We start from the raw sequence: 14,164 nt of genomic DNA, 5'->3' as shown, positions 1-14,164 counted from the left end.
GCTTGGGAAATCATTCATCATGTTAACAGATCACGCCCAACTAGCTTATATTAATACAAATAAGCTAGCCAACCAGAGGATCACTAGATGGGCTTTAAAACTTCAAGACTTCAGCTTTACAGTTCAAGCTATTCCGGGACAAATCAACGTGATTGCTGACGTGTTGACGAGATGTGTCTAGGGACCGCTGGACTTAGGTTCATTCATTAATCAGATGATGAGAAAATTACCAAAAAACTTGTATGATAACTTTAAAATTTGTCTTGTCAAAAATTGAATGAACATTACGCTTTTGAATTTTTTTTTTAAATTTCATTCAGAGATGTGAAAGTTGTACTACAATTTAGTTTTTTAAGTTTTTTGCATTGATTGTAGTCATAAATGTCCATTTAGGAACTAATATGAAAGAAACACATAGTAAACAATTCCCTTAATTTGGAAGATGTTTGATGTAACATAAAGTATTAACTAATTGTGCATTTTTCACCTGACAATGTTGGCATTCAAAAGATTATTGTTACATAGAAAAAACTAAATGCGTGTATTTTTTTTTGTATATAAGTTGTATAATATAACAGGAAAGCTTTCTGCGATAGATCAATTGGAAATGTCCCTTGCAAAAACATATTATTGAAAATTTATTTGTCGTTATAGGCATTATCAGTTCTCTCATAGTAGAAGATGCCATTGTATTACATATCATTGTTTTTTTCTTGTCGATGTTAAACATTATTAATGTACACCCAAACTATTGGGTTCATGAAATTTTGATATGATCAAAATTTTTCTCTGCCCTGGGAGGACTGTGGTGACACGGTTATTGTGTGGTCAACCGTGACACACGGTCAAGTGTTGAGTATCGAGAGTTAGGGGACTTGGGGGAAATGACTAGTATGTAAACAAGAAGAGAGAGAGAAAAAGGTCAGCGAGTGAAGCAGGAGATCTGTACATAACGTTGCCGTGTATATGTGTTTTTGTTAAAATGTTCCACATTTAAAATACACTTTTAACGTAAAAGGACTTGTTTCTTCACAATAACTGTATTGAGTCGAAGAGCGAAAAACTAATTTTAAGCTACATCAAAAGTTACAGAGATCTATCTTTTTTGACTGATAAAATTTAAACCAAAAAAAAAAAAGTAATATGTATTGCTGCAATCACCAAACACACTAGAAATGTTGTTGTTGTTTTTTTTTGCATGTTCATCATTCGTTATTACGGTTATTATGTTTCATATAGACATTTTTTGTTCTATGAAGTAGTCCTTCAAACATTAAATATTAATTAATTAATCAATTTGCCTTAAATATCATTTTAAAAGTTTTCGAAAAGAGCAGTTTCTAGTGTGTTTCTTGATTTTTCACATCTGGCTCAAATATAAGGCACGCGGAGCTGTTTTCACTAACATGAGAAGGGTCAAAGACGAGTTACTGGTGCCTAAATCAGTCAGCTTTGGCAGGAGGGACTCATTAGCCTTGGCAAGCCAAAGGAAAACAGAATTCAATAATCTGCTGCTTTGCAGCTATACCCAAACATGGGAAAGGTTTTGTGGGTCAGCCCTGGGGATAAATATGGAGCAGAAGACCATTAGGCAGCTTGCAGCTTTAATGCTCATCCCACCGATGTGCCCTTGAACTATAGTGTTTCTTAAAGAAATTTGTTGCATAATAACAGATTTACGTTTATGTAAAACTTTTTTTAAAACTACTTCAATGGCTGGTAAAATCAATGTTTTATCTATAGTGTTTTCCATATTTGGCTATAGGTAAAGAGATCTTATAAGACACTTACAAATCACCATCTTTTCTATATGATATAAGAGATCTTATAAGACACTCATAAATTACCATCTTTTCTATATGATGTTGAAGAAAGATTGTGTGGGTTTACTCTGAACTTTATTTTTGAGTATTTGAAATGTTTTATCACCTTTATCTTTTTACGAGGGTAGCATCGTCTCAAATAATCCTCCAGTGTAATTGGTTTCATATGGTCATAAATAGGCACTTAGACATCCACTTATTTAACCAAGGAAATAAATAATCTATGATGTAAAATCTAGATTTCTTTTTGTGAAACATTAGTTACATGTAGACAAAAGTAACTATTTACATAAGTATTGAAATTATATACAACAATTTTACATTTCAATAGCAGGACAAATAAATATTTATTACTAAATTACAAATTATTTATACTTGCTTGAAATAGTTACATTAACGGAGTGTGAACATTAAAGTTATAACTTGCTTAATTGAAATCCAACATCGTAGACCCCCATGGACATCTCATAGACCCCCAATTTACTTTTTCACTTTCATGGACCCCCTGGAGGTCTTCGTAGACCCCTGGGGGTCTATATAGACCACTTTGGGAATCACTGATTTAAACAGACAAGAAAGTGTTTGTTAGTCTCTACAAGCCTACTATTACATAAAGAAAGACAGGATTTGACGTGTCCTCACGTGTTGTTCCAGGGGACGAACAGATCTAAGAAGGGGGCAGTTACTAATGAACAGTGAAAGATAGAGGTCACTACGTGTGACCCAGGCTTGATGACACTGCAGCGGGTGTTATCTGCAAACTACATGTATAAATAAAGACAGGATGTGACGTTTCCTCACGTGTTGTTCCAGAAGGTACTAGCAGTGTTTTTGCAATATTTTAGGAGCGATTATGGACTCTATATAAGCCAGAGAGTTAATGTGAAAGTCAGTCGTATGGAGTCGTAGGTAGAATCGTCAGTACAGTCTATGTTACTGTTGTCTACTGTGCGAGACAGTGGAAGAGAAATGTGTACGACTCGATGCAAGTTAACTAGGGTAGAGTTAACTGGAGTGGACAACTGTCGTTAAAGTCTATACAGCGAACTACAGTGGACTTGAGCCGTTACAGTCGATACAGACGATGTAAGACGTGTGCGGCTCTGTGGAAGAGAAATGTGTACGACTCGGTGCAAGTTAACTAGGGTAGAGTTAACTGGAGTGGACTACTGTCGTTAAAGTCTATACAGCGAACTACAGTGGACTTGAGCCGTTACAGTCGATACAGTTGATGTAAGACGTGTACGGCTCTGATTCGGTAGACTTGAGTACGACTTGGTTTAGCTTTGGGAGACCTGGAGCGACACTGGGAAGTGTGTCGTTGGTCTGTTCTGTGGAATACGGCTCGATGAATTGCAACGAATTGAAGAGATGAATTGCAACGAAGTATAGCTAACTGCAAACTGACAGATATTCTACAGTCTTCTACGCTACATGTTACAGTGACGAATTGTTAGAGTTAATAGTCGATAAAGTTAGATGAACCTGAAAGCTGAGTCGTCAAGTTCTTTGCAGTGTTTTTATTTGTGTGCCTACTAGTACATTTAGCCAGAAGATCAGAAATACGTAACAATATATATATATATATAAATTATCATTCGCCAGTTGATAAATGTATTTTAAAATATAGATTAGGAAGAAATAAGTTAAACTTCACCTTTTGAAACGTCTGCTAAAGCAAGAGAAACTGTTTTCTGTCTATGTAAAAAAAAAAAGATAAATTTGTTACTACGTAAAAGAATCAATATTCATTAATTGGTACATATCAATAGATATTTAAAAAAATGACATGGCCTAAATTGTGCCGATGTGCCTAAAATCAAATCAAATCAGATATTAAAAAATTAAATATGGCTAGATTTTTTTTTTTTACTTTTTTTTTGTAGCGAATAGCATATAACATAAGCGTAAATGCCTGGCGTGTTTGCGAATACAAACTAAAGTTTATGGGGTATCATTAGTATTGTTTAGTAAAGGTATAGCCATTTATTTTTAAAGGTGTGATTAATAGACACACTAAAACAACAAGAGTGTCAATGAACACATTGATTTTATTATTCTTTCATTCGTCTCCTTTACTAAATCAGTTACAGTGAAAGTCATCTGGTCTTTCATACACAGTCACCCACACATTGCACTACTGTCCACTTAAAAAATATACACTTACTATCACATCTCTCTCCTTTAAAGCATTCAGACATTAATTGAATATACAAATTAGTTCTTTGTCTCCTTATAAACATAAATTAGTAAATTGATTACATGTTAAACACAACAGAATGTTAAATAGATTATCAATAGTAAAAATATAAATTATATAATGTAAAAACGAAAGGTTTTGGTTTAAAAAAAGAGACATAAACTATATCAAAATTGCATAATAATAAATAGATATACGTGTATCTAATTATCTGCATCAGGATAACGTACTGTTGGCCAAACTTGCCTGTCATATCGAGTTATCACTGGCTGCGTATCGGTAGTAGTAGTCTGTTCCTGCAGGATGTTTGTATCGCTTACTTTCTCTAGCTGTGTCGGTTGACTATTAATGACTGTCACTGGGGTGTCCATTTAAAAATGTTATGAACCTTAATCTTGTACACGTGTCTCTTAAGATTAATATTTCTTTAGTATATTATCTCTTGCGGTGTTCTTAACCAGCAGAATCTTGGGCTCTTCTGAGATGACCACTACTGGTTCCCATTAATCGCCAGGTTTCTCTTGCATCCACACTTTGCTATCAGGCTAAATGTGTGGTCTCTCGGTGCGTCTCGTTGTTTTGTTATACTATTTTGCTTGATTTCTTTTTCTTGTTTTCCAAGAATTATATTTTTTTGTCTGGGATTTAATAACTGAGATAGGCCTCCGTTTTCGGAAGAATTGTCCTTAGACGGCAGCCCATGAGCAGTCGTAAAGGTGAAAGTCCATCAGGGCATGGGGCATTTCGAATTTGCAATAGGGTCAAATATGAGTCTTGACCTGACATTCTAGCTTTATTTAGAAGCCATTTCACTGTTTTTATGGCCCGTTCTGCCATACCATTAGATTGTGGAGATCTGGAGCTAGAAATAATGTGCTTAAACCCCAGTTTTAAGAGAATTTGAGAAAGTCTTCCCAAGTAAATGAGGGTCCATTGACACAAATTACTTCCATTGGGCTACCATGTCGAGGAAATAGTGATTTCATTTCTATGATCACATTGGAAGCTTTTAGAGTTAGGATAAGATTTATCTCCAAAAAATTAACTATAGTAATCTACAAGAAGCAAAAAGTTCTTCCAAGATACTCAAAAATATCAGCTCCAATTTTTCACAAGGAAGTACAGGAGTATCATATGGTATCAATGGAAGTAAAACAGCACTATCTGCAGTGGCCTGCAGAAACATGTTTATATATTTATCTGACATGGGTAAACTATTGACGAAGTGATGAACTTGTGCATCCCAGTCATTACTTGTGGTATTTTTTTTTACTGTTAGCGATGCTCTTGAAAATGTGGAATAGACAGCAGTATTTCATATTTCATTAGACGAAAAAGCATCCGCTGAAGCCTACCTTGATACCTCTTTTTTAACAATAACCTCGGAAAAAGCGATATTATGTTCTGGAATTCATCCAATAGAAGTAAGTCAGCCCCATCATGGTAGACAACTTCACAAATCTGAAAATCATAGTATCAAATGTCGCATTTATTTTAAGTGAGGATGATAAGGGCCAGTAGTACTTTTGGACGCCTCCTAATAATAGTGTGGCGAGAAAAATCATTTTTCAGCCTACAAAATCAGTGTTTATTAAGCATTGTTCCTCTTTACCTCTCTATGTGGATCTGAGACATGGGTACTTGACATAAAGCAACTAAGATTTATTGAACGTTTTCACTAAAGAGGTTTCCATACCATCATGAACATACGGCGCTAAGACCGCTCTACAACACGGTATGAACTTACTATAGTCATACAGTCACGCTGGGCAGGGCACGTTTTCCTTATTGGGCTCTAACATCTACCAAAGTTTTTTAGTGAGCTTAATGGTGTTAGGCATAAGGAGTTGCTAAAAAAGAAAGGTTTCTTTACAATACTAACGCAATGCTTTTAAGTGTCTTAAGGAAAACAGTGCTATGTTAGTTTGCTATAAATGTATGTTTTACCCAAAACGTAGAGATTTTGCTCACTTGATGTTTCACACTAAAGCTATAATTAATACACTGATTGTAATATTAATATCTGAACGTAACTATTTAAGTAATACACTTGTAAAGACTTTCTACCAAACCAATAATAGGCCAATAGCTTAACGCAAAAGAATCAATATGAGCTTTGTTATTCTAAGCTATTGGGAGAATTTTTATTCCATGTTTGGCATGTACTATGTCCTTTAGAACTAAAAGTATACAAAAGCAACTCTTCGTATTTTGTAGTTTTTAATCACATTTCCTTGACATATACGATCAAAATTAAAAACGTCAACACAGAAAAAGCATTCGACGAATCCCCAGACAAACGCATGGCAACAATTAGAAAACAACATAGGCAGTTTGCACACACTCCAAGAAATAGACTTACAACTTCAAGATTCTTACAGTTGGAGTGTGGGTTTTGAATAGGAATTAACATATATAGAAACAAGCTTTGAACTGTGCAAGGTTATTGCTAAGACACCATCTCAACATGTATTGTCTTTTTCTATGGCCAGAGCTTTTAATGAAAAAGTTGCAATGGATCTCAAACAATACAAAGTTTAATGGATACTAGAACTTGAAGCGGAAAATTCAGACGTAGATCTGGAGACTGTCTTATTCTGGGCAAATATGGCTAAAAACTTGTGAATAAGTGATGGTTATAGAAAACATCAGATTGTGTTTTGCAGAAACCCTAATTTAGCAAACATTCTGCAGGCAAAACTACCAGCTTTACAGGGTAACACAACAGTAAAGTCTTTCTTAAGCACATGTCTGCTCTCCACAAGGCACGTAAAGCTTACGTTCAATCAGAGTCAGGTGAAAGAATACGACGAGCCCTGCGTTCTAAGGTTCGAGCATCAGAGCAAGTGTTTCAAAATGGTGACAACGTTTTTTACAAGCGTAAAGGCAAAAAGAGATTGTTGGGACCTGGAAAGGTGGTATTTCAAGATGGCAAAGTTGTTTTTGTGAGACATGGCGTGTGTTTGTCAGAGTGGCACCAAACAGACTTTATAAAGCGAGCGTCGATGGTGTAGAGAGTACAAAAGATAATGAGGACACAAAAATGATTCATGACGTCATCAAGAGTGGTGTAAGCGAAATATTTGATGGAGATCGTGAACTTATTAGAGATGAAAGTAACACAAGGACAGACATTCATTCTGTAACTTGTTTGAAACCAAATGAACAAATAGAATAAAGAATGGACAAATCAGAACAATGGACAAAAGCTAGCATTATTAGAAGAGCAGGCAAAGTCACAGCAAATTATAAATATTAGTATAACATAGAAAATAATGTGGACAAAGAAATAAAAAGTGTAGACCTTAAAAGAATTGAGTAAAAATATTCAAGGGGTGGCAATAGAAACAATGTATGTTTATCAATGATTAAATCAAGCAAAGAGATAGATAAAGCCAAACAATTGGAGCTACTGAAATTAAAGCAGTTTGAAACATATGAAGAGGTTGAAGACTGTGGACAAACTGCTATTTCTACATTGTGGGTTATAGCAATAAAAATGAATGGGAGCTGCTTCTGTTCTCCAATGCCGCCATGTTTTACTGCAGCAACTAAACTGACTGTATAGGTGTCGTAGGATCTGGATGACTTTTTTGGGGATGCAGTATTCTCAAATAATTTTCCAAAGTGATTCTCGATGGACTCCAAATCTGAGGACCTTGTTTTTTGCTGACCTTAGCTTTCTTCGTTACTATCTCTCTTCATCTATTGCGTTATATGGCTATGCCTTCCCAATGGTCAGAATCATGTGTTTTTTTTACAGATTTGAGATTCCGTTTTATTACATCCATGTAACGGAGTTGGGAGCGACCTAGTATTTCTTGAGCCAGACGCGAGTTGCCCTAAAATAATGACTTTTATTTCTCTAAAATGAACTTTTGCCGACATGTCTATGGTATCATTCAAATCTTCAACAAAATGTATACAAAACCAAAACAAGAAAATGTACCTTTACCTTTACCTATCTCTTAGTCTGTTGAACCGTTGGGGCACCAAGCACGACCTGTCGACTGTCTTTCTCCATTCCTCCTTGTCTTTTGTCTTGTTTAAAACCTCATTCAATAGTAGGCTGGTCCATTCTGTTTATTGTTGTCCTCCCATTCAACTTTTGGTGAAAGTAGGCAGCCTTGTCTTAATCCAGCTGTGGTTTTAAACCAGTCCTCAATATTATTGTTGAAGTACACCGCACTGGTGGCATCCTTGTAGAGGTTCTGGATAACTATGATTATGTTTTTATTAATGTTGTACTTTTCCATTGTCGCCCAGAGTGCCCCGTGCCATACTCGATTGAAGCTTTTTTGAAATCAATAAATACATGCAAAAGATTCTTTTAGTGCTGGAGATATATTTCACAGAGTATTCTGAGGCTTAGGATTTGTTCTGTTGTGCTGCGACCTTGTCTAAAACACGCTTGTTCATATAGTACGATGGTGTCTGCTATCGATTTTAACCGGTTTAATATGATTATTAACAGTACTTTGCTGGGGTGGCTTATGAGGCTGATGGTGCGATAGTTTTGACAGAGTTGTAACTTACCTTTCTTTTGAATAAAGCAAAAATAAAGAGGATAACTCCCCAGTTAAATGTATACTTCAATAATGTAGAAGTTGTTTCCTTTATTTTATATGAGCAATATAAAACATAAATTTATTACCAGTAACAAAATATTCTTTTTTTTTATTTTTTTAGGTACAGTAAATATTTTTTAACGTTACAAGTGTATCGCAGAATGGGTGTGGGAGAAATAACGTGATCAATTATTAAATTAGACGAAACCATACAATTTCAGTCGAATCTGTTAATACTACAAGATTAATTTTCCCTGCTTATGTTAAGGAAAATGATAATCAGTAATAAATGTACTAATTATTTATTTTATTTTATTGGTTAATGTATTTTCTATGTCAATAAATGAAATTGAAAAAAGAAAGAAAAAGAAAAGTTCTTTTTAGATCTTGTCATCTGTTTCTATTGCCAAGAGTTAACGAGCAGGGTGCCATGGGCCAGTTCAACGGCCAACCTTCTTTACTTTTCCAAACTAAAGTCAAGAACCCATTCGATTTCTTTTAATCCTAAAATTTAAATTTCCTGTCTTTTCTGAGATCTGAGTCCAGGATCCCAGGCTTCGGATGCCAAGCGCTTAACCACTCAGGGAAAATTGATTAAAGGGAAGATGGCATTAAAGACATAGTCGAGACCAAGAAAAAGCAACGTTGTGTATGTTATCGGGAGCCCATGAAAGTGGATTTTTTATGTACCTGCAACAGTCTACTCTGTCTGAGCTGGGCAGGGAATGTTGAGAGACTGGGAGATTTTAACGCTTAACTTTGGAGTAGCAAGTGTCACGTTTCGTCACCTCATCTTGTGTTAATGGTTCATACAGGGAAGTTGAGATAATACAGAAAGGTGTCTAAAATTGTTTCATTTTAATTTATTTCAAAGGGGCGGTTACTTTTGCTTAGTTGAGTATGCCCAAAGGAGATATAAAAACGTTGCGATATTTCAGCTTATTTTTAGAAGAGACGTTATAATTTAGCATTCAATTAAAATTTGGACAGAAAAAAATATTTTCTTTAATAGAAATAAATAAATGCTTGGTCGCGTTTAGGGAAAATCTGTTTAAGCTGGACTTCTGTCACAACGTCTAAACATTCTGAGTGTGTATATTTTTAGATATAAAAGTAAAGTTCCTTTTCAGACCTTGCAATAAGTGGTGCAAATAATGTTAAGGATATCTTTTTTTTTTTTGGCTAGCGATCAAAGAGCAAAGTGTCTTAAAATCCCGAAAAATAAATTTCCCAGCCTTCAGCAAGATTCAAACCCATGACCCTAGGTTTGTAAGCCAAGAGTTTAATTAATTAATCACCAAAAGAAATAGCACAATAAAATTACTGCGATGCTATTTAACGTTGTTATAGATATTACCGTACTTACACTTCTTTTAATATCTGAAAAAAAAAGTTATTTAACAGGTGAAATATTAAAGCTTATTTACGTTATATTATATATATCTTGATGTAAAATTAGATTAAAGACTGTCTCTAAAATACTTTATGGCAGATTTAAAAGAAAAGGCATCACAAAGATTAAACATAATAAAACACCAAGAAGGAACATCCTGGGGAACTGAAAAGAAAAACTTAAAACAGTTATACAATGGATACGTCAGAACTGTCATGGATAACTATCTCTCCATACAAGTAGCCGCCAACAAAAACTAACAGTCAGCTTTGGACACAGTCCAAAATCAAGTCTTGCGTCTGATCAATGGAGGTATGAGAACTATTCCCACAGCAGCCTATGAAATAGACTTAAATATTGAACTTCTTAAAGTAAAGCGCAACAGAGCAGCATTAAAAGCTATTTAGAGATACAGAAGGTTGGAGGATGACCATCCATATAAACTACTAACATAAAGAAGTAATGGCGACACTTTCTTTTGTCATCAGAACAATTCTGTAATCAGAATTCAAGCTTGTAATTTTTTTGCTAACGTTAAATGCAGACAGTTTTTGTTGCATGCGATGTGGTTGGATAGAGTTGCACGTGGAGGTTAGTCAGTGCACTTTGAACGTTGAACAATAGGAGCAACATACGTAAAAAAGCTTTCTCCCACGAAGTCTTCCACACTGTTATCTGCAAGTGCCTTTTTTTTCTTTATCTGATAGGTCAAAATGCTATTGAGACGATGTTGTGATCATTGCTTGCTTTTTTTCATGACAGTTATCACTTTTATAAGGTACCTTTGTTTTCTCATCAGAGCAGTTGGTCCAACACGCCTCTACAACAGACCTTCTTGATGTACGTCACGTAAAGGAGTCCTAGTCCCACAAAACATATTAATCCTCAGCCATGTCGTTATAGTCCCACAAAACATAATAATCCTCAGCCATGTCGTTATAGTCCCACAAAACATAATAATCGTCAGCCATTTCGTCATAGTCCCAAAAAACATAATAATCCTCAGCCATGTAGTCCCACATAACACATAATAATCCTTAGTCATGTTAATATAGTCCCACAAAACACATAATAATCCTCAGCCATGTCGTTATAGTCCCACAGGTCACATTATAATCCCCAGCCATGTCGTCTGGGATCTCAGCTTAGTTACTTTTTTTCTTAGTGTTGCCTACAAATCGTATGCATCATTTTTCCTTTCAGACTCAAACTATTTTATAAAGCTCAATAGTTCCCTTCTTCATTTTTGATCTCGTCCTTCATTGTATCTTTCTTACAGTTTACTTCTTCTTTATCGACTTATATATTATTCATGTTCGCTTTCATTGACTTAACTTTACCATTCATTGAGTCATCCACATTAAATATGCAGCTGTCCAGACACTGTTATACCTCTATTGCGGGGAACAATCTCTGAGTGTCTCCTTGATGCGGCTAATCATCAGCTCTCTAGCTTGGAGCTAGCCTCTAGCCTCCTGAGCGTTAAAAATAACATATCTGACACGAAATATTGTAAATCTATGTCAAGCACTTTAAACAATTAGATAGACAATTATACATAAGTATAACCAGTTAATAACAAATGCGGGATAAAGACAAAGTGCTGTCGATGTCTCTAGAACATAGCCGGAAATCCCTGTCCCTTAATCGTCAATACATCTGTCCATCACGAGGGTTGATTAGTGCGCTCGTGCTCACCATAAGCAGAGAAGCAGAGGTATAAAAATATGTAAATATGATATAAAAATTATATCGCGCATGTTATTTAATACTTAAAATGATATAAATAGATTTTTCTTTCTCGTAATATAATATAATAATAATAATTTTTAATAATAATTTTATTTATAAAGCGCTGTTAACAAACAAAATGTAGGCTCAAGGCGCTGTAATAACATTACAAACACAAACACGACAATGGCAATAAAAAACTAATCTAAAAAAGTTTTAAACAAGTAGGTCTTAATGTTCTTCTTAAAAGTGGTATAGCATGTTGTCTGTCTGAGACACTGTCTCTATAAGCTCATTTAGATTTTTTCATAAAAGCAAAAAAAAAAAAAAAAAAAAAAATACCTTCTTTTTATTCTCTGTTACTTCGTTCTGTACAAGTTTTAACATTTCTGTTGAATAGTCAATTAAACTTAAAATAAACATCGTAGTCATAGGAACTAATCGAAACATTTTTATGAATGCATAATTGTGTTGAAATGTGATGTTAATAAACTATGAGACAGAAAAATGTTCAATGTAAAATGGGGAGAATCATTTGACAGTAAGTAAATTAAAATAAATAAATGATACCTAAATAAATTTTATATTATATAAGTACATGCGGACCTTTACTTGCACTACTAGGGTAACACCTCTAGGATTTAGAGGTGATTTAAACATTTTACCAAATTCAACTCAACTGTAATATGCCGAAGGTCATTTTTTTCTTCCTTTTAGACCGCTTAAGGTCTACCGCAATAAAAACAAAAACATGCTAATAGTCCTTATAGCATCAAAATTATATCTAAATTCTACAGTTCTATTATATATATATATATATATATATATATATATATATATATATATATATATATATATATATATATATATATATATATATATATAGATACATAGATAGATACATAGATAGATAGTTTTAGTATATAGGGACACTAAACCGATTTCTTCTTCTTCTTCTTCTCTTCTCTTCTGGCAGACAGAAAAAGCGATGGGAGGACAACATAAAAGAATGGACAGGCCTGCCATTGAGAGAGGTTCTAAACAAGGCAAAAGAAAGGGAGGAATGGAGAAGGACTGTCGACAGATCTTGCTTGGTGCCCCAACGGTCCAGCAGACTAAGGGATAGGTAAAGGTAAAAAAGGTAAAGGGGTAAACCGATTTATCAAAATGGTCACGAAGATTATTATTTTTTTATTTATTTAGATAGAACTCGCGACTCTTAGACTAAGGATACCAGATTTGTTCAAATAGCTTAAATATTTAAAAACATGCATGTAATATATGTCAAATTGCTGGGAATTTATAGATCTGTAAGAATAAATTACCATAAATAATATTTTATTTCAATATTTTGCTGTACATATAAATATAATGCAATGGTTTACTAAAACTCTAAAATAAATTAAACTTAATTGAGCTAAAATATGACACTAGTATACCAAATATAAACAAGTTAATCTCCATACTTTAGAAAGCTTAGATAAGTCTTCCCCTCTTCCAAAATTATAATGAATAGCATATACATATTAATATAAACTTCTGTTTGTAGGAAGCGTACTTGAGAGGCTAAATGCTTAAACTTGGCTTGCCTTGGCTACCTATGAAAGGGGTTCGAGGTTCCACTCCCGACTCGGGCAGAGTTGTGTTTACTGAGCGCCTAAAGGCAGCACGGAAAAACCTTCTCCTAGTTATCCCCCTCCACAACTGAGTTTGGACTAAAGAGCTCTGAGCATGCTATAAAGATGAAAGTAGCGCTATATAAAAACCATAATTTAAGTGTGTTGCGAACTAATAATAGTAAAAAACAAGATTACAAAGAGAGTTTGTGTTACACAAACTCAGAGGCGGCCCCCGTCGAAGTCGGATCCCTGTCGGATCTGCATACTCGCAAATAATATTCAAGAGGTGATTTAATTTTGATGTAAAATGTTTTACACGTTTCGGATGTTCCTTCAGAGTTGAAGATAATTACTTCCTAGTCCAAACGTCCCGAAGGACTACGGGGGATGGGAGCGGGCAGGGTTTGAACATTGGGCCATCCATAAATCTGAACGACAGTCCAGCGCGCAAACCGCACGACCAGGCAGCCATCCGATGGTCAAAAGTAATAATGTTTCAAAGATTCATTTGCCGTAAATTTAAATTTAAATTTAATAAAAAAATAGTAGATTAGTTTTAGTATATTAAAACATTACAATATTGATCAAAACGTTTGGAAATGAAAATCTACACTTTTTTTTTACACTTTAAGTTTAGAAATTGAAATTCTACATCTTAATCTAGTCTATTTTAGTCTAAACTAGATCTAGAAATTCTAGATCTAGACTCTAAAATAATTTTAATTAGAATATAAATCCAGATCTAGATATACTGTAATAAAAATCTAGATCTAGTTTAAAAAATCTAGATTAGATCTAAATCAAGATATCATTCCTTTTTTAAACGCGAG

General features: G+C 34.5%; 1 protein-coding gene across 6 annotated transcripts in view; it reads right to left on the bottom strand.

Moving 5' to 3' along the window:
• The window catches only part of LOC106051110 (transient receptor potential cation channel subfamily M member 2-like), a 220,678-nt gene that overhangs the window by 70,555 nt on the left and 135,959 nt on the right, over positions 1-14,164 (bottom strand). For all 6 annotated transcript variants that reach the window (XM_056003788.1, XM_056003786.1, XM_056003789.1 and 3 more), the window contains exons 26-28: positions 12,058-12,104; positions 9,958-9,971; positions 3,481-3,521 (exon numbers count right to left, since the gene is read on the bottom strand). In XM_056003788.1, the coding sequence (XP_055859763.1) occupies positions 3,481-3,521; positions 9,958-9,971; positions 12,058-12,104 (102 nt within the window). The remainder of the gene's footprint in view (positions 1-3,480; positions 3,522-9,957; positions 9,972-12,057; positions 12,105-14,164) is intronic.

Source organism: Biomphalaria glabrata, chromosome 11 (genome assembly GCF_947242115.1).
Source record: "Biomphalaria glabrata chromosome 11, xgBioGlab47.1, whole genome shotgun sequence".
NCBI classification, from domain to species: domain Eukaryota; kingdom Metazoa; phylum Mollusca; class Gastropoda; family Planorbidae; genus Biomphalaria; species Biomphalaria glabrata.
Note: the sequence above shows the minus strand (reverse complement) of the source record. Positions and strands in the feature narration are given on the sequence as shown.